General features: G+C 39.1%; 1 protein-coding gene and 1 long non-coding RNA gene across 5 annotated transcripts in view; both read left to right on the top strand.

Annotated features, from left to right (window-relative positions):
* The window catches only part of LOC140936010 (lectin BRA-3-like), a 98512-nt gene that overhangs the window by 39575 nt on the left and 35626 nt on the right, over window positions 1-23311 (top strand). The window contains exons 1-6 of one of the 4 annotated variants that reach the window (XM_073385592.1): window positions 16309-16620; window positions 16939-17106; window positions 17494-17604; window positions 17896-18012; window positions 18868-18958; window positions 19362-19736. The exons of 1 other annotated variant lie outside the window; for it this stretch is intronic. In XM_073385592.1, the coding sequence (XP_073241693.1) occupies window positions 19460-19736 (277 nt within the window). In that variant the 5' untranslated portion in view covers window positions 16309-16620; window positions 16939-17106; window positions 17494-17604; ... (1 more) ...; window positions 18868-18958; window positions 19362-19459. Of the gene's footprint in view, window positions 1-16308; window positions 16621-16938; window positions 17107-17493; window positions 17605-17895; window positions 18013-18867; window positions 18959-19361; window positions 19737-23311 lie in introns of those variants that run through there. 2 more of the 4 variants (XM_073385593.1, XM_073385590.1) reach the window with 2 other exon arrangements.
* Window positions 13306-14189, top strand: LOC140932676 (uncharacterized). Its single transcript, XR_012164983.1, has 3 exons — window positions 13306-13466; window positions 13766-13879; window positions 14061-14189. It is a non-coding gene; the product is annotated as an uncharacterized lncRNA (long non-coding RNA).

The following is a 23311-nucleotide window of genomic DNA, read 5'->3' as shown; positions in this document are numbered from 1 at the left end:
AGACACCCTGGTGATCTCTAAGTTCGCTGTATGTACTACGCTACACGGAGTATACGAAGCACTACATGTATTTTTGCACGTCATATCGCTTGCTGTGCGTGATCGGCAGTGAAATGATTTACTCGCGAAGTTTAAAATTACATGCATGACACCACTCTAACCGACCACTAAGGTGGCGTCCTTAAAAATAACCACGCAGTATGACACAGAACCAAGCATAGATTAAAAAATTTTCATGGGAAGAGGGTCATGTATAGGGGTATTCACTCTCTTAGATCATTCTCTCTTGGACCGGCCTGAAAACGAACTCAGAGCGGTCTGACTTCGTGTCGGTCGCTGTCCCAACACGAGTTATTTTCTTACCGGTCTGAGACTGTACCGTCATGAAAAACGGAAACGAATCTCAGACCGGATCCATAAATAGCATGTTGCTTCCTATGGCGCAATCATTTTTACTTTTTCTTATCAAAATAAGAACACTGCTATGAATTATAACTGTAAACAAGACTTGGAAGTAGCTTCAATTGAATATATGCTTCGGTTAATGTGAGGGATTGCACCATTTTGAGATGCTGTACATTTAAATTGTGTAACAGTCAGGTGACCAGTTAGGACAGTTAGTGAATAATATGTTAAATAATCGACTTAAGAAAGTTATATAGCTACAAGAATCTTCTGTTTTTGAGTTTGTACCGTTGTCATGTAATCAACGAAGCGTTTCGTCCGGCTCTCATGTAAACGACTGCAATAATAGAGGATGTTAGCATCAACAACGAGTACGAGTGCGAGAACAACTTCTAGCCGTACTCGTACTCGAAGTCGTTTTCTCAGCTTTCTATGTTAGCGATGACACCGAGTTCGAGTTTATAGAACTGTGTAGGAAATATCGCGTTCGGTTGCTTTTCCTCGACTTCAGAAGTATTTTACATAAAAACGTAGCCTGCGTAGCAGGCGTCGAAAGGGGTAGGGGGTAGGAAATAAGGAGGAAGGGAAAAAGGGGAGGGGGATTGGGGAGAGGGGGAGGGGACGCCTGCTCTAAGAACCCCCTTTTGTTCATATCTGCGGACGCTGGCGTCCGCAAATTCCTGATTGGCTGAGCCGTAGTGAGTAACATATTGAAATGCGCGTTTCACAAATCAACAAACAGTCGAGATGGCAGCGGTAGACGTGGATGTCGTAGAGAGTGCTTTGAGAGATGTGAATTTATCTAGTGGTAGAGAAACTGTTTAAAACTAGAGCAAGAATCAGCAGTAAGGGCTCTTTTAGCCGACAGAGATGTTCTGGCGGTTTTGCGGACCGGATACGGCAAGAGTTTTATTTACCAAATGTTTGTACGCGCGAAGAACTACCAGCTAAATGGTAATGCGGCGATTCTCGTCATTTCGCCACTGAAAAGTATTATCGAAGACCAGTTGCAGGAGATGGAATTGTTGGGCTTATAGAGCTTATTTAAGGGATTAGGCGCCCATCCAGCGAAAGATTTAGCCAATTTATCGAACGATGACATTCGCCGATGTAACTTAGCAATAAAAGAGGGTGGTTTTACCTCATGCCAAAATGCTGCTTATATCCAATAAAGTTGTTTTTATCTGCTGGGTAGACTATGCTCTGGTCTGCATTTATACTGAGCAAATGTTATTTAAGCCGCATGTTTCACACTGAGAGGTCATGACATACATATCGATTGACTGTAGTTATTGTTTTCTGGTCGGCAGGATTTGCCCTCTGATGCAAGCGCAATTTCTTTGAGCTCTTTTGAAGCGTAAAGCTTTTTTATTACGGCTGAATAAGGGTTCCAATTTTCTCCAAAGTGCCTTCTGGATCTGAATAACTAAGCGAATTTCTTTAGTCCGTGAGTGTAATGTTTTTCTGCGTGGCGAGTGTAGCGACACTTGATTGACAGTAAGCGTAATCGGATTACTAGAAAATTGGTAGGCGTTATGCAAAAACATAGGCTCTTAGAGCAGGCGCTCCCTTTCCTTTTCCCTTTCTCCCTCCCCCCTCCCCCCTCCCCTTCCCCTTTTTGCGCCTGCCACGCAGGCTAATAAAAACGTAATATAAGGAATGTTTAAGATGATAAAGAGAGGCTAGAAACGAAAAGAAACTGCATTAAACGATCGGAATTTACCTTTGAAAACCAGCTCTTCCCAGTCGTTCTACCCACTTCGAGTTTTTGGTGAGAACTCGTCGTAGTGCAACTTGACAGGACGACTTGAAAACGTGGAGATGCGCAGAACCGATGCGCAGTACGCAAAATTGCTGATCTCGTTCTAGAACTAGTACTCGTTGTCGATGCTAACATCCTCTAATTACAAATTCGTACTGGCCTCAGTTCGTCCCGGTCTCATGTAATTACCCCCTTAATAATATACATGAAAAAATTTCTCGATTGTGATTGGCTAAGAGAAATGCAGTTTTTTGGTAACACAGTGCAGAAAAAAGGTAATTGAGTGCAGAAAAGAGGTAACAAACGAGGCATTCTGATTGGTTAATAAACAAAGGAACTCACTGAGAGCCAATCAAGTGCGCCATCTGAATGGCGCAAAATTTGGATCCGCTCTTGACCAGTTTCGAGCAAAAACCGCAATGGCTGGCGTTTGTAGCAGATTTGCTTTTGCGACAGCAAAAACTATAGAGGACATAAAAAACTGCTCCAAAAACGAAAACACTGCAAAAAGCACCGATTTTTGGCTCTCTGTTTGGAAGAAGTGGTGCTTAGAGAAGAAAATTACAGATGAAATAGAAAATTATGAGCCAGCTGAGCTTAACACTTTGCTCGAGCATTTCTACGCCGAAGTAAAAAATAAACAAGGTGAAGATTATGAACCAGAAAGCCTCAAAGTAATGATGGCATCGCTTGACAGACACTTAAAGAACAAAGGCTACACCTTGTCCATTGTACGTGACCGAGAATTTGGTTCGTCCAAACAGGTGTTGGAAGGCAAAGCGAAACAGCTTCGCTTGGCTGGCCGTGGTAAGCGCCCAAACAAAGCTCGACAAGTATCAGAGGAGGAAGAAGAAATTCTCTGGAAGAGCGGAAAACTCGGAGGTAATAACCCAGAATCTTTAATTCAAACAATGTGGTGGCTCCTTACCCAAAACTTTGGTCTTCGTGGAAGGCAAGAACACAACGGAATGAGACTGGAGGATTTCAGAATCATGAACGGTGACGACGGCATCGAATTTGTTGAGTTTGCAGAGGGGCCTACGAAAACAAGACCTGGAGGTTTGAGTGCAAAGCCAAGACACTTCCAGCCCAAAATGTTTCAGACCGGGGAAGGAAAATGTCCAGTTGCTTTATTTCGTCAGTACACTAGCCGTAGACCTCCCAATCTGAGGACGAGTGGTCCATTTTATCTCTCGATAAAGTACAACAGACGAGCCGACGACGAAATTTGGTACAAGGTACAGCCCATGGAAGAAAATAAAATCAACTCCATGATGAAGAGCATCATCTCCGGAACCAGCCTTGAGACATCTGAGAAGCGGTTTTCCAATCACAGTGCCCGTAAAACAGTAGTCAGCAAAATGAAAAAGGCGAATCTCGAAAGGTCGGCAATTGCAAAAGTCATTGGTCACAGAAATATCCAATCTTTAGATGACTATGATGAAGCAGACGAAGACGAACAGCGACAGCTTTCGTAGGCCATCTCACGAAAGAACAGCACACCGAAGCCAGCGGGTAATACACCTGGTCCTTGTACTTCAAGTGCAGTAATTCCTCATAAGATGAGTTCACAAGCGCAGAATGTAATGAATTCCTTCACCAACTGCAATGTAACATTCAACCTCAACAACAAGACTTCGCCTACCATTCGCCCTTGCAAACGGCGATTGCGTTTCATCGAAAGTGACTCCGATACAGATTGAACGATTCCATGAACTGTTTAGCCCGTTTCTGCGGCTTGTAAACTTTAAAAACGTCGAGAAAAATGTTGTTTTGACTGCACGTGTGATGATATTTGCAGCACTTGAATAAATTGTTTTTGCACGTGGTTTACGTGATTTTAAAGCTATCTCGCATTTTTTTCATGAATATTATTAATAAGTAATCACATGATGTTTCTCGTGCAATTTGGAATAAATAAGCACTCGTAAATTTTTTCAAAGACCACAAATTGCACACGCCCTACGGGCTCGTGCAATTTTGTTAGCCTTTGAAAAAATTTACTTGTGCTTATTTATTCCAAATTGCACTCGAAATCATGTGATTACCTGTACAAATTCGCATTTTGGGTGTTAGCCTTACGGATAGTTCGACTGTAATTGCACATTTCTCGTTGATAGCATTACCGTGTTATAAAAAGGAAAGAGTGTTGTAGTACTTATTGATTCATGTTCAAGCACAAGTGAATCAAGAGGAATTATGTCTGACCTTGATTGCAGAATTTTTCGTGGTGCGACTACGGCTGTACAATCGTGTGTCATGCGATGGTGTTTGAATTAAGTCCGGATAGTCGTCGAACGGGACGAACTCAGACCAGTATGAGTTCGTATCGGTCTCCATACATTTCTTTTCATGCGTTCACATGGGACCGGCCGAAAAATGAACTCAGACCGGTTTAACGTCGTCTCGGTCGATGACCCAACACGAGTTACTTTCGTACCGGTCTGTGGCCGTATCGTTCTCATATAAATTGGAAACGAATCTTAGACCGGGTCCATAAATAGCATGTTTCTTCGTATTGCTCCACGATTTTTGTTTTTGTTTTAGCAAAAAAGGACGTAGAAGTAGCTTCAATTGAATACTCCGGTGCTTGGATTAATGTGAGATATTGCACCATTTTTAGTTGCTGTGCAGCAAATATTAACAGGCCACCATATGAGCGTTAGATAAAGTTTATAATTTTCTCTGAGCAGTACAACTCTACGTTTGTGTACTCACTGTTTACTGGCGTAAATTGTTTACCAGTTAGGAACGTCAGTAATAATATGTTAAATAATCGACTTGTGAAAGTTATATAGCTCCAAGAATCTCCTGTTTTATAGTTTGTACCGGTCTCATGTAATCGACAAGCATTTTTGTCCCACTCTCATGTAAACGGCTGCACAAATTACAAATTGGTACCGGTCCGAGTTCGTACTTGTCTCATGTAATTACCCCCTAAGTAGAAACGATTGGAAACCGAAGGGTGACTTTGGGTCATGACGTCGTTTGGCAGCCTCGTCCCCAGGGCTTAAAACAAGAATGAGATCAGCGATGTTTATTGCCTTAAAAAACGGAGGCATTTTATGGCTGTATAAAGTTGTAAACTAGCCCAAGGTTAAATATTATTCCAAGGAGAGATTTTGGAGCCGTTAAAGTAAACGAGCAAGTCGAAGCATGTACGGTTAAGCTGTCTGCAGATCAAACTATTGTAGCCTGGCAGTTTAGAATAGTAACCTATCAGTAGGAACAGAAATCGCCGGTCGGCCGTTTGTTTACTTCAGTTCTCGTCTTGTTTGTCGTCGTTCAATGCCATTCAGCTATATGAGCTGTGTACAATGAAACCGAAAGGTAAGTTTTATGGGCATGAAGTTTTAAATTAAACTTACCAGGTACTTACAAAATAAAGTTATAAAGTCTGTGCAAAAAGTTTGTTTTGCTTTCGGAAAAAAGAATCAGAAAAACACTCAGCACTTGTCAAAAAAAACTGCCGTTATAAATGTTCTTATTTTTAATAAACTAGACTTTCAGAATTGTTTTCTTACTTTTTTAAATTTCAAGCTATCTACGAACATTAAAAGCTTATCTAAATCGCAGTTTTGAAACTGTACAATATGCCACTTGCACTTAGAGGCCACGTGACCAAGCATTTCGTCCCGGTCTCATGTAAACGGCTGCACAAATTACAAATTTGTACCGGTCTGAGTTCGTCCCGGTGTCATGGTATCACACCCATATTTTAAGAGAGACTTAAAGAAGTAAAGGGAAACTTAAAACGCCCAAAACTACAAAAGGAAGCAGACAATGGAGAAGACGAGACATTGTTGAGTCGCGCAAGCAACTTATTAAATTTTAACGGGGGATTTTCTTCTGGATCACTACCACGGGATGATCGCTTGACTAATCACTAATCTAAATTGGGTCATTGCATTGCCGGTTTTTAGACTTCATGTACATTTTCGAACTTTTAGTAACCTCTTGCGTTTGATTCGACCAGGCTGTGTTCAAACAGGAAGATCCGTATTGCTTAAAATAGATAATAAAAGAATTCATAATGAAAGTAATGCTCCCTGGTCCAACAGAAATTTCAGTGTTTCAATTATTTTGTATCCATTTGTGTACACAATCAAAAGCTGCTTTTGATTCTAATATCTCTTCTGACAGAAACACTCAGAGGTTTGACGAGTCCTTTCTTTCCAAGTGCTCTAAAACACGAAATGTGGATTGCGGCATGGTCACGAATAGAACGTTGATATCTCTAATGATCAAAAGGCTCACTTAAGAAGACACACGGAAGGAGACAAGATTTTGGCAAGGCTAATGCGGCTTTACCACATATATCACGAGAATAAAAGTGAAGCAGAACTAGTCCTTCAACAGGCTAAGGTGAAGCAGGGAGACAAGACATTCGGCCAGCAAAACTATTTTCTGTGAACTTAAACTTATTCTTAAAGTGTTTTAAAGCCACTAGTGGTTGGGAACTGGTGGTTTCGTGCCTGGTCGGATATGAAATGTGTGTGGAATTCATACCCGTGGCATTATATGTATTCATTTGACCGGTGTTCAGGTGGTTGGATAGGGTTTTTCAGAGGCAATACCTTCTAAGTTTGAATATACACTAGGTCGGCATCAATGAAGATTTGGAAAAATGATCATCAAAGCTGTATTAGATAAAGATGAATATTTCCTATGATCAGTGTTACAATGACATCAGAGTTGTCATAGTAACGAAATGACATCATTAAGTATTCTACTTGCACATGAGATCCCTTGATTTGCGGCCTATTTCTTGGTATTTCTTTTCGCAACTGCAGAAGTTGCGTCTTTTACTTCATCCCGCAGTTTCAATATATGAAATTCATGAACCAATTTAATGACCAGCTCCCGGTTGTTTTGCCATCTCAATTGGTTAGAGCCGTGCACCGGTAACTCAAAGGTCAAGGTTCAATTCCTGGCAAGACTGGCAGGTTTTGACTGCGATGATCTTCTCTACATTTATATGTAACGACAACCACAACAAATACGTTATCGCAAAAACCTCGCGAGCCTAGAAAGAGTCAGCAGTGAGAATAAAGGGAAACAACACAAAGGGAAAAAATTGTTCAACAAATGAACAAAAAAACAGGAACTAAACAGATAAAAAACATACAAAGAAAAAGAAAATACAGTCGAAGCTCTCGTAAGCGACCACCTTGGAAATTCGAAGTAGAGGTCGTAACTAGAGCTGGTCGCTTACGAGAATGCGCTCACGTAAGCGACCGCATGGTAAAACAATAGAGTGTGGTCGATTACGAGAGTTTAAGAAACTTTTTAATAGTTCGTAAAGAAAGGTGTTCATAACTGGACCTGGTCGCTTACGGGAGAAGTCTCAAGGAGAACTTCGACTGTAGCTTCATCGAGATTTGAACCAACACTATGATGACGTCAGCTCCTAACCACACTGCGCCAACGTGCCACCACTGCCACGTACGTGCACTAGTTAATTTGTGAGCTAAAATTATTAATTATATTTATACCATTTCACTGTCACTATTTGAAGCTGGTGGAAAGAAAATTAGGTATTTAAGCGTATTTCAAATCAATTTTGCATTATTGCATTCAATTTAATCTCGGGTTCAACGGCTGATCGATGTACGGAGTTGAAACTACCAGTCCTTGCTATATGATGTGGGTCCCTAGACATTGACTTTTGCTTACGATCTAGGTACAACTAGATAGTCTGCGCAAAAGAATCTTGTAGTTGATCAATCGTGCTGAAAGCTTTCAACAGGTCAAGAAGCAGCAGCATAACGTATGGCTGATTAAAGCCTAATGCTGATATTTCTTAGTATTATGTAATGATCATTGTATCAAAAATCAAGTAATTCATCTCCATTGTTGGAATAATTTTCTAATCTACCAATTACCTACAAAAAATACCAACATTTGTAAATTTACCAATGATTTTTCATTGCTGAAGTAGTATTTTTTTTTTTATGATTACATTGTTATGCCAAATTGAAATCTTATATTTTCCTTTTTTTTAGTAATTCATCTGTTTTTCACTTTGACAGTTGGGCTTCGAGGGAGTCATTTCGGGGTTAGCAAATCGTCGGGACCGTCCCTTTTGCTATTTTTTTAGTTGCAGACAAGGTCTTCATGATTTGTTCGATCTTAAAATGCTCGGAGCATATGTGCAGATACATAGAATCAAACTCTTTATCAGCGCGACGACAAAAGACGATCTTTTTTGTTATAAGATTCTTCTAACTCGAAAAATCGAGAAAGTTGAGGGAGGTCTGATCTTTTTAAATTATTTTTACGCACGAACATGACTTAATACATCATTTTTAACACACGTCGGACTCTCCAGCTCTAGTTCATGTGCTTTCAAATATAGGCATCCTTTCCCTTAAACCTCGACTTGAGGCTACAAAGTAGTTACCAGGCGTTCTGGCTCAAACAGTTGGAACTGGGCTACTCCGTTCGAAATACAACGTCACGTGACCGAATTGTTTCCATGTACTGTAGTTAACAAATTGACGCCAGTTTTTTATCGTCTGTCCTCTTATTGATGATAAATTAACATCATAACATTGTCAAAGTGTTGTGGATCCACGAGCCGCATACAATAACAAAAGCTCGAAAAAGTCAAATATTGCCGGTAAAAATGAAGACAACACAAGAAAATTTATGACTTTTTTAAACTAGCGCAATGTTATTGTCAATAAATTTTCTCGCTTAGTGATTGGCTACTGATAACAAGTAACGGAGTTTTATTGGCTAAAAATTTGACAGGTTGGGTCACGTCACTGCCCTGCATAAATTTGTTTTGCAAACTTCAAACAAGAATGAGATCAGCGATGTTTATTGTCTTGAAAAACGGCGGCATTGTAGGGCTGTATAAAGTCGTAAACTAGCCCAAGGTTAATTATTGTTCCAAGGAAAGATTTTGGAGCGGTTAAAGTAAACGAACAAGTCGAAACAATGCACGGTTCAACTGTCTGTAGATCAAACTAGACAGAAGAGATGTTAACCGATCAGTACGAACAGAAGTCGTGTACGGCCAGTTGTCGTCCTGAATGCCATTCAGCTATATGAGCTGTGTACAATCAAACCGAAAGGTGGGTTTTATAGGCATGAAGTTTTAAATTCAACTTACCAGGTACTTACAAAGTTTCATAAAGTTTGTACAAAAAGTTTGTTTTGCTTTCGGAAAAAAGGATCAGAGAAACACTCAGAACTGGTCAAAGGAAAACTACCGTTACAAATGAGTTTGTTTTTAATAAACTAGACTTTCAGAATTGTTTTCTTACTCTTTTAATTTTCAAGCTATTTACGAACATTAAAAGCTTATCTAAATCGCAGTTTTGAAACTGTACCATTTCTAGCAAGTCGCCCCGCTTCTGGAAACTAAGTGTCTTGTTTAGTTTCCTCTGCTTAAGCTTTTTGCAGAGAATCCAAACGGGATGCAAGTCTTGCATCAGAACTTTCTGGCCATTATTCTCAGAGAACAGAAAGTGAATCTGCTACGAAACTAAACTAAGGGGTCGACCATTTAACTCTTGAGGGGGGTGGGGGTGGGGGTGGTTGATTTAAAAAAAAAAAAAATCCTACAAGCGCTTGTCGGAAGAAAAAAATTGCATGCAGCACAAATGTAATAGAAAGCTTATGGGGAAAAAAAGGGGAAAAAAATATCCTTCCCACCAGATTGCTAGAAAAAAAATTCTTGATGACCAGAAATTACCCACCCCACCCCTCAAGAGTTAAATGGTCGGCCCCTAGGCAAAAACATCGAAGTTCGACATTCGTTTGGCAAATGACCGCGTCTTGCATTATTAAATTAAAATTTTCTGTGCTTGTCCTCTTAATGATAATTAAATTAGCCAAACAGCGTGCGAGATATAATTCAGTTATCGTAAAAAATATCCTTTCTATAGTTGTTTTGCATTTTGGTAACTTATATTTGAAACCCCAGAGACTTTCAATCTTTACCGGAGTAGAATGACTCAAGACGTTGTGGAATCTAGACGGACACCTACTTCGAGGAAAAAACGCCGATGAGCAAATGGCACGTTGAATTGGCATAGTGAAAATACCCTAAATTTGAATTTTTTTTCGTGACTAAACAAATGTTTGATTTCAATGCAATGTATAAAATGAGCATATTATAGGTTGAGTTCACCGTGACGTTTTGTATACTCTCGACTGCGTGATGAAATGACTGCACTACGTCCGAAAATTAGTTCTGACCAAGAAAGTTTAAGTTACTTTTTCAGGCTATCAGCCTGTCCGACAAAGTTAAGATGAAGGTTATTCTTCGTTTTATTACAAAGTCATCAGGAAGTAATCATGAGGTGAGTGGTATCTTGAGCGAAAACCAACCGTGTAACTGTGAGTTTCAGTGCTTATATTAGTTGTATTGGCGATAGAAATGAACGACATTTATACCTAATGTAAAGCGCTCATAGATCAAGGAGGGTTTTTTTTTTGCAGTGTTTTTTTTTCCTTTCCATATTTTCACTTTTCAGACCGGTAGTATATATCCACGGTCTAGCCAAATGTCCAGTATGTCACCCAAATATATAAATACATCGGGTAATTATCACTAATCTGCAATAATCAATTTCTTTTTTTAGCCTAAAAGTTGAAGTTTAAGTCATAATAATATTACAATAGAAAAAAGAACGGAAATTAGATTACACATTATCTTTTAACAGAAATTTAACAAATGTTTAGGCAGCGATTCTTACATAATTTGCCATTTGTCATTATGCAAAATAAACATCTGTAAAAAAGGGAAAATTAACTCCGGCATATCTTGGATTTACCACTGAAAAGAATAACGCTAAGATTTTGAATGTACCTTTTGTAACCCATGGTTATCTGTATGAATATTTCCCCGATTTAAAAAAAGAAAATAACAAAATCATTGGACCCTTTCATGGTTTCTGAGACAGACAACACGTTGGAACGAGAATAGTTATTTACCTTTGTCTTGCGGAAGTCGTTCGTCTTCATATGATAACATCATGGGGTAACAAGCCTGTGTTGAGGTCGCTATAAAGGAGAAATACGGCGAAAGAGGATAATTCCCTTGATTCGCAAACTTTATAGCGAAACATTAAATTAAGTCGAGGTTGGACAATTAAGAGGACCACTTTGAGTTTAAACAATAAAGGTTTTTACTCTCAAGGCTCAAATACGACTAGAGGCCTCACAGTACCGAGTCCTTGAAATTTCTTTCTTTTTTGCAGCGTCAAGGAGTATAACACGCTGGCTAAGCAGAATTCTAAGGATCGTTGTGTGGTCTTATGCGAACTAATTTTTAATCAAGTATCCTGATTACAATTTTCGGATCTCAGTACAATTGTCTTGGTCTGAAATGGGTAAATGCAATTCAGCGTATCAATATTAAGCATTCAAAAGTAAAACGAAAACGTTGCTTCTAATAAAAGCCATGAAAATTTTAATTTTAGGCAATTATTCAGAAATTATAAGCAACCTAAATATACATACTGTACAAGGGAATAAAAAAGTGTGCGGACTGGATAAACTGAATATTGAAATGCAAATCTGAACAACTTGTTAATGCCACATAACTAACTCGCAAATGTTTTCAATGAATATTTCTTGCTTCACTGCTTGCTCTGTTAACTGGCCAGGGTGATGTAAACTCTTCGCTGTATGTAACAAGCTACACCTCCGGGGGCAAGAGGGAACCTTCCTGCCCGCTTGAGTTCAATGGAATGTGCGTGTTCGTAAGACTTAATCATCAAAGAACGGAAAGGAAAAAAAATACAGTTTTCTGTGGTCGAGATTCGCCCTAGATTATCTTCAAATCCAAAAACTTAACTTTTGTTGTGGCGGGGGTAAATATAATAATTTTTCGGATTCAAAATAATTCAGTAAAGCTTGCATCATCGGCTATCAATTTCGTGGCTGAGACCTCACCTAATCACTGTCCGTGAAACTTTGGGCCACATAAAACAAATGATAAAATCTTCGTTTGGTTCATTTTTTATTCAAGATTATTTTTTGAAAACATAATTTAAGGACCTAAAGGAACCTCTTCTCCAGCATTTTTCAATACATCGCCATGGTAGTGGTGACAGTGCAGTGAATGAACCTACGTGCCTACCCTTCTCAGTTTCCGCATAAATCTTACAATTGACTACCTCAAAGATCTTTACTCCCTATCCCCCCCCCCCCCCCCCCCTCAAACAAAGCAAATGAGATCTACTAAAAGCGTAAAAACAAGTTGGACTATATCGCCACGTATTGCTAAGAGGTATAATGTTCAACAGAGTGGATTTTTCTTCATTTGAAGCAAGATGTTTCCCGAGAAAGAAGTCCGTGTGCAGTTGTTGTCGGCTTTCTTCTTCGTAGCTGCACTTTCTTACCAAGACGTTGAAGGTATAAAAGAGAATATTCATCTCTGTATTTTGTTTTCACACTTATTTTTATTTTTTTAACTTTTCTGTATTTCCCAGCGCTGAGTATCAAAACTGGAATATCCAATGTCACCATTACTACTCCTGGTCTGTTTGCGTGTGAAAGGTTTCCTTTGAGAATCCTTTCAATGGCGGGCAGGATGTGAAAGTTTTCGTTTCCAAAAGCCACGCAGCAAACAGTTATAGCGGTGGAGATGGCGCGGCTATTTGGGTGGAATCTGTGGATAATAAAGAATTTACAGTTTGTGTTTTGGAGTACGGAGATGGTTCTAGTGGGACTACGAAAGTGAACTGGATGGCGCTGCAATCTGTTCCTGTTGGCGCTCAACTAGACGCAGTCTCGTTGGATTCTTGGACCACTGGAGAAAAGTGTAAAAGGATTGCCCTTGAAAAGGTTAACATTTATACATCTTTAAAAAGGTTTACCCATCGTCATATTTTTTGCTAATTTTTGCTTTAAAAAATTTAGTGAGAAAGTCGATATTTCGATTCCTTTTGTTTGTACGTGGCCAAGTTCATAATAATCGTTATATTTAAAAATTCTGTGTTTAATTCGTAAAACTCTTCTTAGTTTTTCATCTGCAAAAATTCTACCCAATTTGCTTCTTTCAAGTTAAGAATGATTTTTTTCTTTCACACTTCCCTCGTTTTCTATCATATCCTTGTTTGTGTGAAGAAGAAATGTTATTGATTATTTATTTCGTTCTCTTTTGCTTTCTCAGCGTTTCTCAATTCCTCCGAGTATCTATGTAACAGTTCGTCACCAAATTCTCAAGAGACCTCAGGACGCCTTGGCATTGTGGGTAGAGGATGTACGCAGGGACAGTTTTAAGGTTTGCCTCAGGGAAACAAAGATTTTTGATGGGCTGCATAAAAACATCAAGGTGGTAAGTGAATTCCTTTTGTTACCTGTTACCTGTTTGAAAGTAGACACACGACAACCAAGCGGTTCCTCCCTTGCTGCAACTTACAGGGGCTGTGCTCTAGCAGAACCCAGTTGTGCCTGGCGCTCTACCCTTGCTCTTTGCCTACTAGGAAATTGTAGCTTTTTTCATAGAGATCCTATGTTGGGTACCCTGTGATTTACACAGGTTCAGAGAAATGGGCTCCCTTCTCTTAGAAACAACCTTGACTTGAGAAAGAATATATTGATAACATTGTTAATATTTTTTCACTTGTCCTTCAGGACTGGATAGCATTTGTTAAGCTGATGACGCTGAATTCTACCTTGATCCATGGCCTTGTAACAACAAAGAATAACTCACCACTAAACAAGCAACAAAACAACGCTGTCTGTCAGGTAAAGTAACTAATGAACTATACTGTTTTGGTTTCTCAGTCACTTATATTCATAAATAGAAAGTCTTTTATAAGTTCAAGGAGCTCTAATGTTGTTATCGTCAACTATCTAAACAACATATATCATATACCGCATATGTTTAGAAAAACTTCATAACACTGATTCTTTTCTCTTTTTTTAGATAATAAAGTTCACTGATGCTTTCTATGCCCCTCCGGTAGTAATGGTTTCACCAAGACTCAGTTACCATAACAACAACTCGCGTTTCTCGGCTTCTGGAACTTGTAACGCAGTTACTACGTGGATTCAGGTAACATATATGAAACTTGGAGCCATTTTTCTTAGTCCATTGCGTCCTTAGGCTGCCTTCTCATCTTTTCCCTTCGAACTTAATTTTAGCATTGTCTCTGTTTCAATTTTTCATGTCGTTTAAGGAGTCCAAATAAGGTTTTTTTGTTTTGTTTTTTCCAAATTTTTCCAACCAACCTGTGCACGCCACGGTTTCGCTTTCTAAACGACCTTGGTGTACCTAGTGACATAGTAGTTAAGGTAAGAAAATACCTGATGATGCTTAATGATTGATAATCTGATACTTCTAATGATTGTGTCTAGCATACCTTTACAAACGAAACCGAGGTGTGTATGAGAAGATACAGCAATAACGCCAATTATAAGGACATCGTACAACTGGATTACCTAGCTGGTGATTGGAGGTACGTAAACAATATATCAAAACCTTGGTAAAGGCTGTATGCTGCAGTGTATCAAGTACAATTTATGACATGAATCTTTTGAAGTGGTTTCATGAAAAGCTTTATTTCTCTAATTAATGCTATTTTTTGTTGTCTCTTTTTTGGGGATTGTAGATTTGGTTGACTGAAAGAACACGTTACTACAATAACTTCGTCCCAACACTTTTGCGTATTCGAGAAAATGAGGGTTTTTAGAAAATTTTAAGTCTAAATTTCTTTGGCGCACTGGTTCTCCTGATCACGAAATTAACAGGCTCATATGTGATGTCATAAGACAAAAATGCAGGAACTGAAAAACGGGATCATATGCATTCTTGTCCTTTTCTTAGAATCGCCAGTGTTCTTGCATTTAACTGTAATGCACCTTATTGGCATCTTAAATCTGTTTCAGCTTGTAAATTGGACGAAATTTTTGTAAAATCCACAGTTATTTTCTTGTATCTAAGGTCACGTGTTCTTTAATTTACGTTATAGTTTCTTAATATACGTCAGAACCCCTTTGTTTCCGAGAGGCATCCGTGTGAAAGACTTACACGAATGGTGTGCCAAAATGGTGGGAAATTTGAACGTCTCAAAAAAATTCTCTTTAATAACATTGTGTTCAAAGCAATTTTTTTTTCGCTCACGTTCTCATAGTAATGTGCATTTTCAATTCCAAAAAAATAATTTTTAAGGTATGGGCACTTTAAATCTAATCTGTTGTTATTTGCTTAATTTATCTTCAGACTTGGATCCCTGCATAGACGTTACGTGTCATTTTCACAGCTTTTGTAAGGCGTTTGGATCCCATGATGCACGCTGTGTATGTGTGGATAGCTGCCCATCTTACAAAGAACCCGTTTGCTCATCAAATGGCACAACATACGATAACAGATGTTTGTTTGAAAGTGAAGTTTGTCTACATCGACTAAACTTAACCGTGCAACATCCTGGCAGCTGTGAAGGTTAGTACAGTTGTTTTTGAATCTGTTAAAAAGTGATATTTGTTTTTACTAGATTTCAGTATTAATCGCGTAGCGAATGTTTTGAATGAGCTATTTACTTACCCATGTAATCTAGAGGTGAAAACGGCGATAGATGCGTGACTTTACACGTAAGTACAGAATTTTACGTAATTTTGCTAAAACGTTTGACAGGAGCAATGCTAATAAGAATACTGGTCAAAAAAGTCGTCGTCGTCGTCGTCGTCGTCGTTTGCAGTTCGTACTGGGACGTAGCTCTGCCTAACTTATCTGGATAACCTTCCCTAGAGTTATATTTTTTTAAGCATAACTGGAACTGAATCTTTTCTCAGCGAGAAGTAGTAGTTACAGTGGATGTTCACTTTCCTTTCCTTTAGGCTTGACCATTTGCACCATGTAGCTTTGCTCAAGATGCAAGTTGTAATCTCTCCATGACTGCTTGCTATGCTATTGACCTAATTCAGTGCCAAGCGACACATTGTCCGCTGTGAACTTCCCCCAGGACTTCTATGGTAGAGAGTAACAAGCTCTTTATAAGAACCACACATTTGCTGCTTTGTTAACATTTTTAAGTTCTGGGTAAGTGCCCTTTGCCCTGCATGCTTGTTATACTAATCTATAGTTCATCTTGAAATGTTTTTTCTAGGATATCCTTTCCAGCGTGGTCGTCGCCACATATATGCCACATATTCCATCCTTGGGCTACTCTCACTGTCATGCCATTCATTTCAAACCGTTTGTGTTTTACCCTGACAAACCCATTCAAATGCAGATAACTATCAATCATATGGATACCAGAGACAAATCGTATGTCCATGACGCGGCAGTATCGTGGGTTGAAAATGTGAATAACGACGGATTCACTGCCTGTGTGATGGCTGCAGGATATAACGAACGAAAGTCGTATGCTAACGTGACAGTTGATTGGATGGCGTACCAAGGTGCTCCAGTGGATGGCGTGACTGGTGAAGTGCGCATGTCACAGTGGTGGACTGGTACGACTTGTGCGACTGTCATGTTTCCTACAGTGAGTGGCCGTTGTTGGGTTTTCTTGTCCTTTACATTCTGTTCAAGATCATATCTTTTGAAACGCCTCATTTCCACTGAGGTCACTCAGTTAATAACATATGGTTTTTAATATGCATCAGTAATGATTTGTCGTTTTGGTGTAGCTTTACACTTAGGACCATTAGATCGAACAATGTCATGGTATTAAAAATTATTCTTTTACCAATTTCCAGCATATCACAAATGTCATGGGTTCCTTTTTGCAAAAATACGAAATTGATTCCTGTTCGTGACTTTCTAAGAGTTAAGAGTTGCCTAACTCGGATTTATTTTTCAGGGAAAATTCTCTGTGATACCGTCGGTATTTGTGACTGCCAAACATTACAATCCAGGATTAAAACGTGACGCAGCAAGCGTATGGATTGAAGATGTCACACAATCATCCTGCAAAGTTTGCTTGAGAGAATTGCAAAACTACGCTGGATCACACTAAGACGTTGTTGTTGTAAGTAACGCTAATCTCATGGAATCGAACGAACAGCGTTTTTCGTTGGAAACTTAGTGCGGCATACTGGTATCTTTCTCCATCTCATCTTTTCGCTTTTTTACGCTTCAAGCAGTTGGTCCCGCAGAGATGCACGATTTTTTGCTTGAAAATATATTTCCCTCCATTTGTTTCCTCTTCATCCGGCTTGGTCAACCCAACCATGTTATTGCTTTCTTGTAACCTAAGATTTCTGTGGCTTTTTTATATAAACCTTGTTGAGAGATTACCATTTTATTTTCGACGTTGACACAATCTTTTTGCAGTTGGGACGTGAGACTGAAAAAGAATTCTTTCTTTTCATTGTTATTTATTTATTGATTGATTGATTGATTTACTTTATTTCAGAATTGGTTAGCGTTTTCATATCTTGACGAGCCTCCCTTCTCAGAACACAATTCGATTTACTTTTCGAATGATAAACCTCCCGCTCAGAGTCATTATAATGCCTTCTGCAAGGTCAGTATTCCAGTCCTTTCATTAGTCTTTTGGGTTTCAGTTCCCGTCACAGTGCAGTTAATTTTATTGAATAAATTTACAATCAGAGAGCAAAAGAAAACGGTTCCCCTATCATGTCTCTAGTGATGGTAGTTGCACTTAATCAGTTTATCAGGCTGCCTGTCATATTTCACTAAACATTTAAAATGAAAATGAAATGTAGATTATAAATGCCCTAATGTGGAACAAGTCTTTACCTTTTTATAAATGTCAGAGACTGAAGTTTTACAATTATGTAATTTCTTTTCACAGGACGCTAATTTTACTAAAGTTTATAACTCAACTCCACATGTGTTTGTTTCTGCCAATCATTCCACCAAAAATGGAAGTCAGAGTCCAATTCATGACAGCATAGCTGAGTGGGTAGAGGTATGTTTTTAATTTTTTATTTAATTATTTTCTTTTTCATTTATTTTATGAATTTCTGTAACATACTACTTGCAACCACACTTACATGTGTTGTGTACATGTTTAAAAACCTTATGAAAATACGAATGACTGTAATTAACACTCTCTATTTTACAATACAGATAGCGTTCTATTGAGAATAACAGCTTATAGAATACAAAACGTGCGAAAAACAGCACAAAAGTTAAATTTTATCCGTTTAACTAACGATCTGGCATAACCCTTGGTTAGTAAAATGGCCATGAATTATGGAAAGTCGTTAAACTATGTTTAAAAAGAAGCTGTGTAGCTGTATAGCAGAAGGTAAGCAAATGTTGTCAAACAAAAAGCAATGAGAAAACTAAAATTGATGTTAAGCAAGAGACAATGAGCTAAGAGAGCGAATTCCTGTGACCCATGATGATTATTTGAAATGTATTGAAAGTACGCACGCGTGTGATGAAGGTCATTTTTATCTGCTGTTTCCTTGACCCGCGCGGTCTACTTTCCCGTGAACGCGACATATTTTGCCGCCAAACATTTGAAGTTTGACAGCAGCTATAGCAATTATCGCATGAGAGGTTTAAGTTGTTGACATGTAATAACGCGCACTCCATTGTCCGCTTTCCCCTTCCCTTTGAAGCCCTGTCATGCAAACTTGTTGAACAGGGTTGATCACTTCTTAACATGTGTCAATCTGAGAAATATGGAAAGTCTTCTAGTCAAGACCTACCTGAACTGTTCTATAGTTTTTTTTTCTACTAGCAAGGGAGAAAAAACGCCGTCCGCCGTCTGTGTGAACCACTTAATGACCTGATAAACATCCCTTTCTTGCAGTACATCAACAAGACAGGCTTTCGTGCTTGTGTCAAAGAATTATATGAAGCAAAATATGACCCATTGTCAGTAACGTACACAGTTTTGTCAGGTAAGAGCTCTACTGCTACAAAAATAATAAACTTCAGTACTTACAACTCTCTGAATAAAAAAAAAGGAATACAAGCAATACACAAAAGGAATACACAAAAACTGGAGGAAATATAATAAAAATTGCATTCGGGTGATGATGAAAAACAACGTTCATCCCCTTGTCCAAATACATATTAATGTGTATAATGGAGTGCTTTATAATACTTGCAGTTATTTTTGTCTTATGTATTGCCTTTTTTTGTCGTGAAAAAAAGCTTCTGCTTTTCCATTTCCTTTTTTTTATTGCCAAAAAAAAAAACGGAAATAACAAAAATGTTCGAAGCACATAACTGCACCTAAAGCTATACATTTTAAGCAATGTCATTTTGCAGTTCACTAATTCCTACTTTGTATACGCGCAGACATCTGTCCATCTGGATGGGATTACTTCAATGGATACTGCTATTTAACAAGCTCCGTATGTGCTCCTTGGGTGACTGCTGTGTCCAACTGTTCAGCAATGAACTCATATCTGGTAACAGTGCACAACCAAGAAGAAAATGTCTACATTCAGCACCGTCATAATGGAGAGCGATCATGGGTTGGACTTAATGACCGAAGCTTTGAGGGATCATTTGTCTGGACAAACAAGGAAATAACCAGTTTTCGGTTCTGGGCTCCGCAACAACCAAACAACTGGAAAAACGAAGACTGTGTTCACACTCTGGGTGCCAATAATGGCTACACTTGGAACGATGTGTCCTGCGATAACTGCTATAACTATACTTGTGTTCAAGGTAAAAGCGGTCACCAGGTCCGTTTTACAACTTACATTAAATGATCTGTTAGTTGGCACCTGAGGTAATCTCGAGGGTTGTGGCTCACGTCAATATTTAATGCCAGGAATGTAACCAAAACATCAAAAAAGCCATCTAATGTAAACGCGCATGGATGTAGTATCATCTTTCAGTCATAGTAGAGGAAACGGAATCAAAGCTTAAGATTTTAACAAAGGTGCTGCAGTTTATGTTGGTAGCTATCTCCTTTTTTTCACAATAAATGAATGCTTAAAAAAAGGGGAGGGGGCACCTGTACACAGGCTAGGTTTTTATTGGTGAAAAGGATCAAAATGATAAGAATGTCATTACCAATTTGGGTAATGGATTCATGATAACCATCGCGAATATAGAGACATTCCTTGGTGCAGTTGGAGTAGTTAGTGTAGTTGGTGTAGTCAGCGTAGTTGCTGTAGTTGCTGTAGTCTGTGTAGTTGGTGTAGTTAGCGTAGTTGCTGTAGCTGGTGTAGTTAGTGTAGTTGCTGCAGCTGGTGTAGTAGGTGTAGTTAGTGAAGTTGGTGTAGTTAGTGTAGTCGGTGTAGTTAGTGTAGTTGCTGTAGTTGCTGCACTAGCTGTAGTCGGTGTAGCTAATTAGTTGGTGTAGTTGGTGTAGTAGCTGTAGTTGGTGTAGTTAGTGTAGTTGGTGTAGTTGGTGTGATAGCCGTAGTTGCTTTAGTTGCTGTAGTTGGTGCAGTATGTGCAGCTGGTGTTGTTACGTTAGTTGGTGTAGTTAGTGTAGTTGCTATAGTTGGCGTAGTAACTGAAGTTGGTGTAGTTAGTGTAGTTGGTGTAGTTAGCGTAGTTGCTGTAGCTGGTGTAGTTGGTGTAGTTAGTGTAGTTGCTGTACCTGGTGTAGTTAGTGTAGTTGCTATGGTTGGTGTAGTTAGTGTAGTTGGTGTAGTTGGTGTGATAGCCGTAGTTGCTGTAGTTGCTGTAGTTGGTGCAGTATGTGTAGCTGGTGTTGTTACGTTAGTTGGTGTAGTTAGTGTAGTTGCTGTAGTTGGCGTAGTAACTGAAGTTGGTGTAGTTGCTGTAGTTGCTGTAGTTGCTGTAGTTGGTGTAGTTAGCGTAGTTGCTGTAGCTGTTGTAGTTGGTGTAGTTAGTGTAGTTGCTGTAGTTGGTGTAGTAGGTGTAGTTGGTGTAGTTAGTGAAGTTGGTGTAGTTAGTGTAGTTGGTGTAGTTAGTGTAGTTGCTGTAGTTGGTGTAGTAGCTGTAGTTGGTGTAGTTAGTGTAGTTGCTGTAGTTCGTGTGATAGCCGTAGTTTGTGTAGTTGGTGTAGCTGGTGTAGTTAGTGTAGTTGCTGTAGTTGGTGTAGTATGTGTAGCTGCTGTAGTTAGCATAGTTGCTGTACCTGGTGTAGTTAGTGTAGTTGCTGTGGTTGGTGTAGTAGCTGTAGTTAGTGTGGTTGCTGTAGATGGTGGAGTTACTGTAGCTGGTCAGGAGCCCATAACCCGCAGCGTTCAACTGCCATAAATTCGTGTAACGGCGTTTTTTACAAGTGAGTTTATTTTTAGATAAGCTTTTCCCGCGAAAAATGACTGTTGCCGTTGACGTCCGCATCAATCAAGGTAAAAAAATGGCGACTAATTTTGGTCCATCGCGAATGCGTTGCGTTCTATATGTAATTCCGTTCTTCTTTGCGTGAATTATGCGTTGTCGCCGATGAAGTAGCCGTCCTGGGCTCTTCTACGTTTTGCAGATCTTCCTCTGAACTGCTAGTTTCCGTGAAAATACTGAAATTGTCGCTTGAAGTACTGTCAGAAGAGTCCTCTGAACACTCCTCACGCGCTTCTGCCATGCTTTTTTTTTTTTCAATGTGAAGAGCTGTCCTGGTTACGTATTAAAAGTTTATTATTGCTTACGCAATTGCTTGTGATTAGCTTTTCCAAAGCAATTCGGGGGAAAGGCTTATCTAAAAATAAACCCACTTGTGAAAACGCCGTTGCATAGGCGCAGTATGGAAGTTAGATGCTCCGGATTATGGGCTCCTGAGCTGGTGTAGTAGTTGCTGAGTTGGTGTAGTAGTTGTAGCATGTGTAGTATGTGTAGTTGCTGTAGTAGCTTTAGTTGGTGTAGTAGTTGTAGTTGGTGTAGTTAGTGTAGTTGCTGTAGTTGATGTAGTAGCTGTAGTTTGGTGTAGTTTTGTGTAGTAGGTGCAGTGTGGTGTAGTTTTGTGTAATTGGTATAGTTTGGTGTAGTTTTGTGTAGTTGGTGTAGTTCGGTGTAGTTGGTGTAGTTTGGTGTAGTTGGTGTAGTTTGATGTAGTAGGTGTACTTTGGTGTAGTAGGTGTAGTTTGGTGTAGTAGGTCTAGTTTTGTGTAGTTGGTGTAGGTTGATGTAGTTTGGTGTAGTTGGTGTAGTTTGGTGTAGTTACCGTAGTTGCTGTGGCAAATTAATGGTGGTGATTTGTTAACACCTCTGAAATCTAACGCAACTTTCTGAGGGTTGCTTCTTTGAGAGGCTCGTTACTTTCCGAAACTTTACGGTAATATACCGATGAGGTGATTTATTGCTGCGATCATCTACCCAACATAATGCAAAAGAAATCTAAAAATAACTTTACCCGTTGAAAGCTTTATAAGAAGGTAAATCAATTATGATAATATTTCAAAATAAGCGAGTTAACAAAGCAACATCATTTCATTAAACAAACAAGAACAACAACACCCTCAACATAAAATATATATATATATTAAACAGAGAAGGCGCCAATGACACACACAACATTTTTTTTGGTGTTCACGTAAGTTAGGATTTACGTAATTTTGGTTATTATCTGTTAGAATAAATCTTGTATAACCACAAAAACTACAACAACTACACCAAACTACAGCAACCACACAAACTACACCAGAAATACACTAACCTACACCAAAATACACCAACTACGCCAAACTATAGTAACTACACCAACCACAATAACTACACATAATACAGCAACTACACGAACTACACGAACTACAGGAACTACACCAACTACACATACTACACCAACTACAGCAACTATGCTAACAACACCACCTACAGCAACTACACCGACTACAGTAACTTCGGCAACTACAGCTACTACGCGAACTACAGTAACAACACAAACTATAGTAACTTCAGCAACTACAGTAACTACAGCAACTACACTAACTACACCAACTACAGCAACTACACATACTACAGCAGCTACAGCAACGTACTACACCAACTACAGCAACTACAGTAACTCGCAAACTATAGTAACTACAGCAACTACACATACTGCACAAACTATAGTAACCACAGCAATTACACCAGCTACACATACTACACCAACTATACTAACTACACTAACTGCAGCAACTACACCAACTACACATCCTACACTAACTACACCAGCTACACATACTACACACCGACTACAGCAACTACACTAACTGCGGCAACTCCACCAATTACACATACTACACAAACTACAGCAACTACGGTAACTACACAACTTATAGTAACTACAGCAACTACACATACTACACCAACTACACTAACTACACCAACTACAGCAACTACAC

Source organism: Porites lutea, chromosome 4 (genome assembly GCF_958299795.1).
Source record: "Porites lutea chromosome 4, jaPorLute2.1, whole genome shotgun sequence".
Taxonomy (NCBI): Eukaryota; Metazoa; Cnidaria; class Anthozoa; order Scleractinia; family Poritidae; genus Porites; species Porites lutea.
This window is presented reverse-complemented; position numbering and strand designations above follow the sequence as displayed.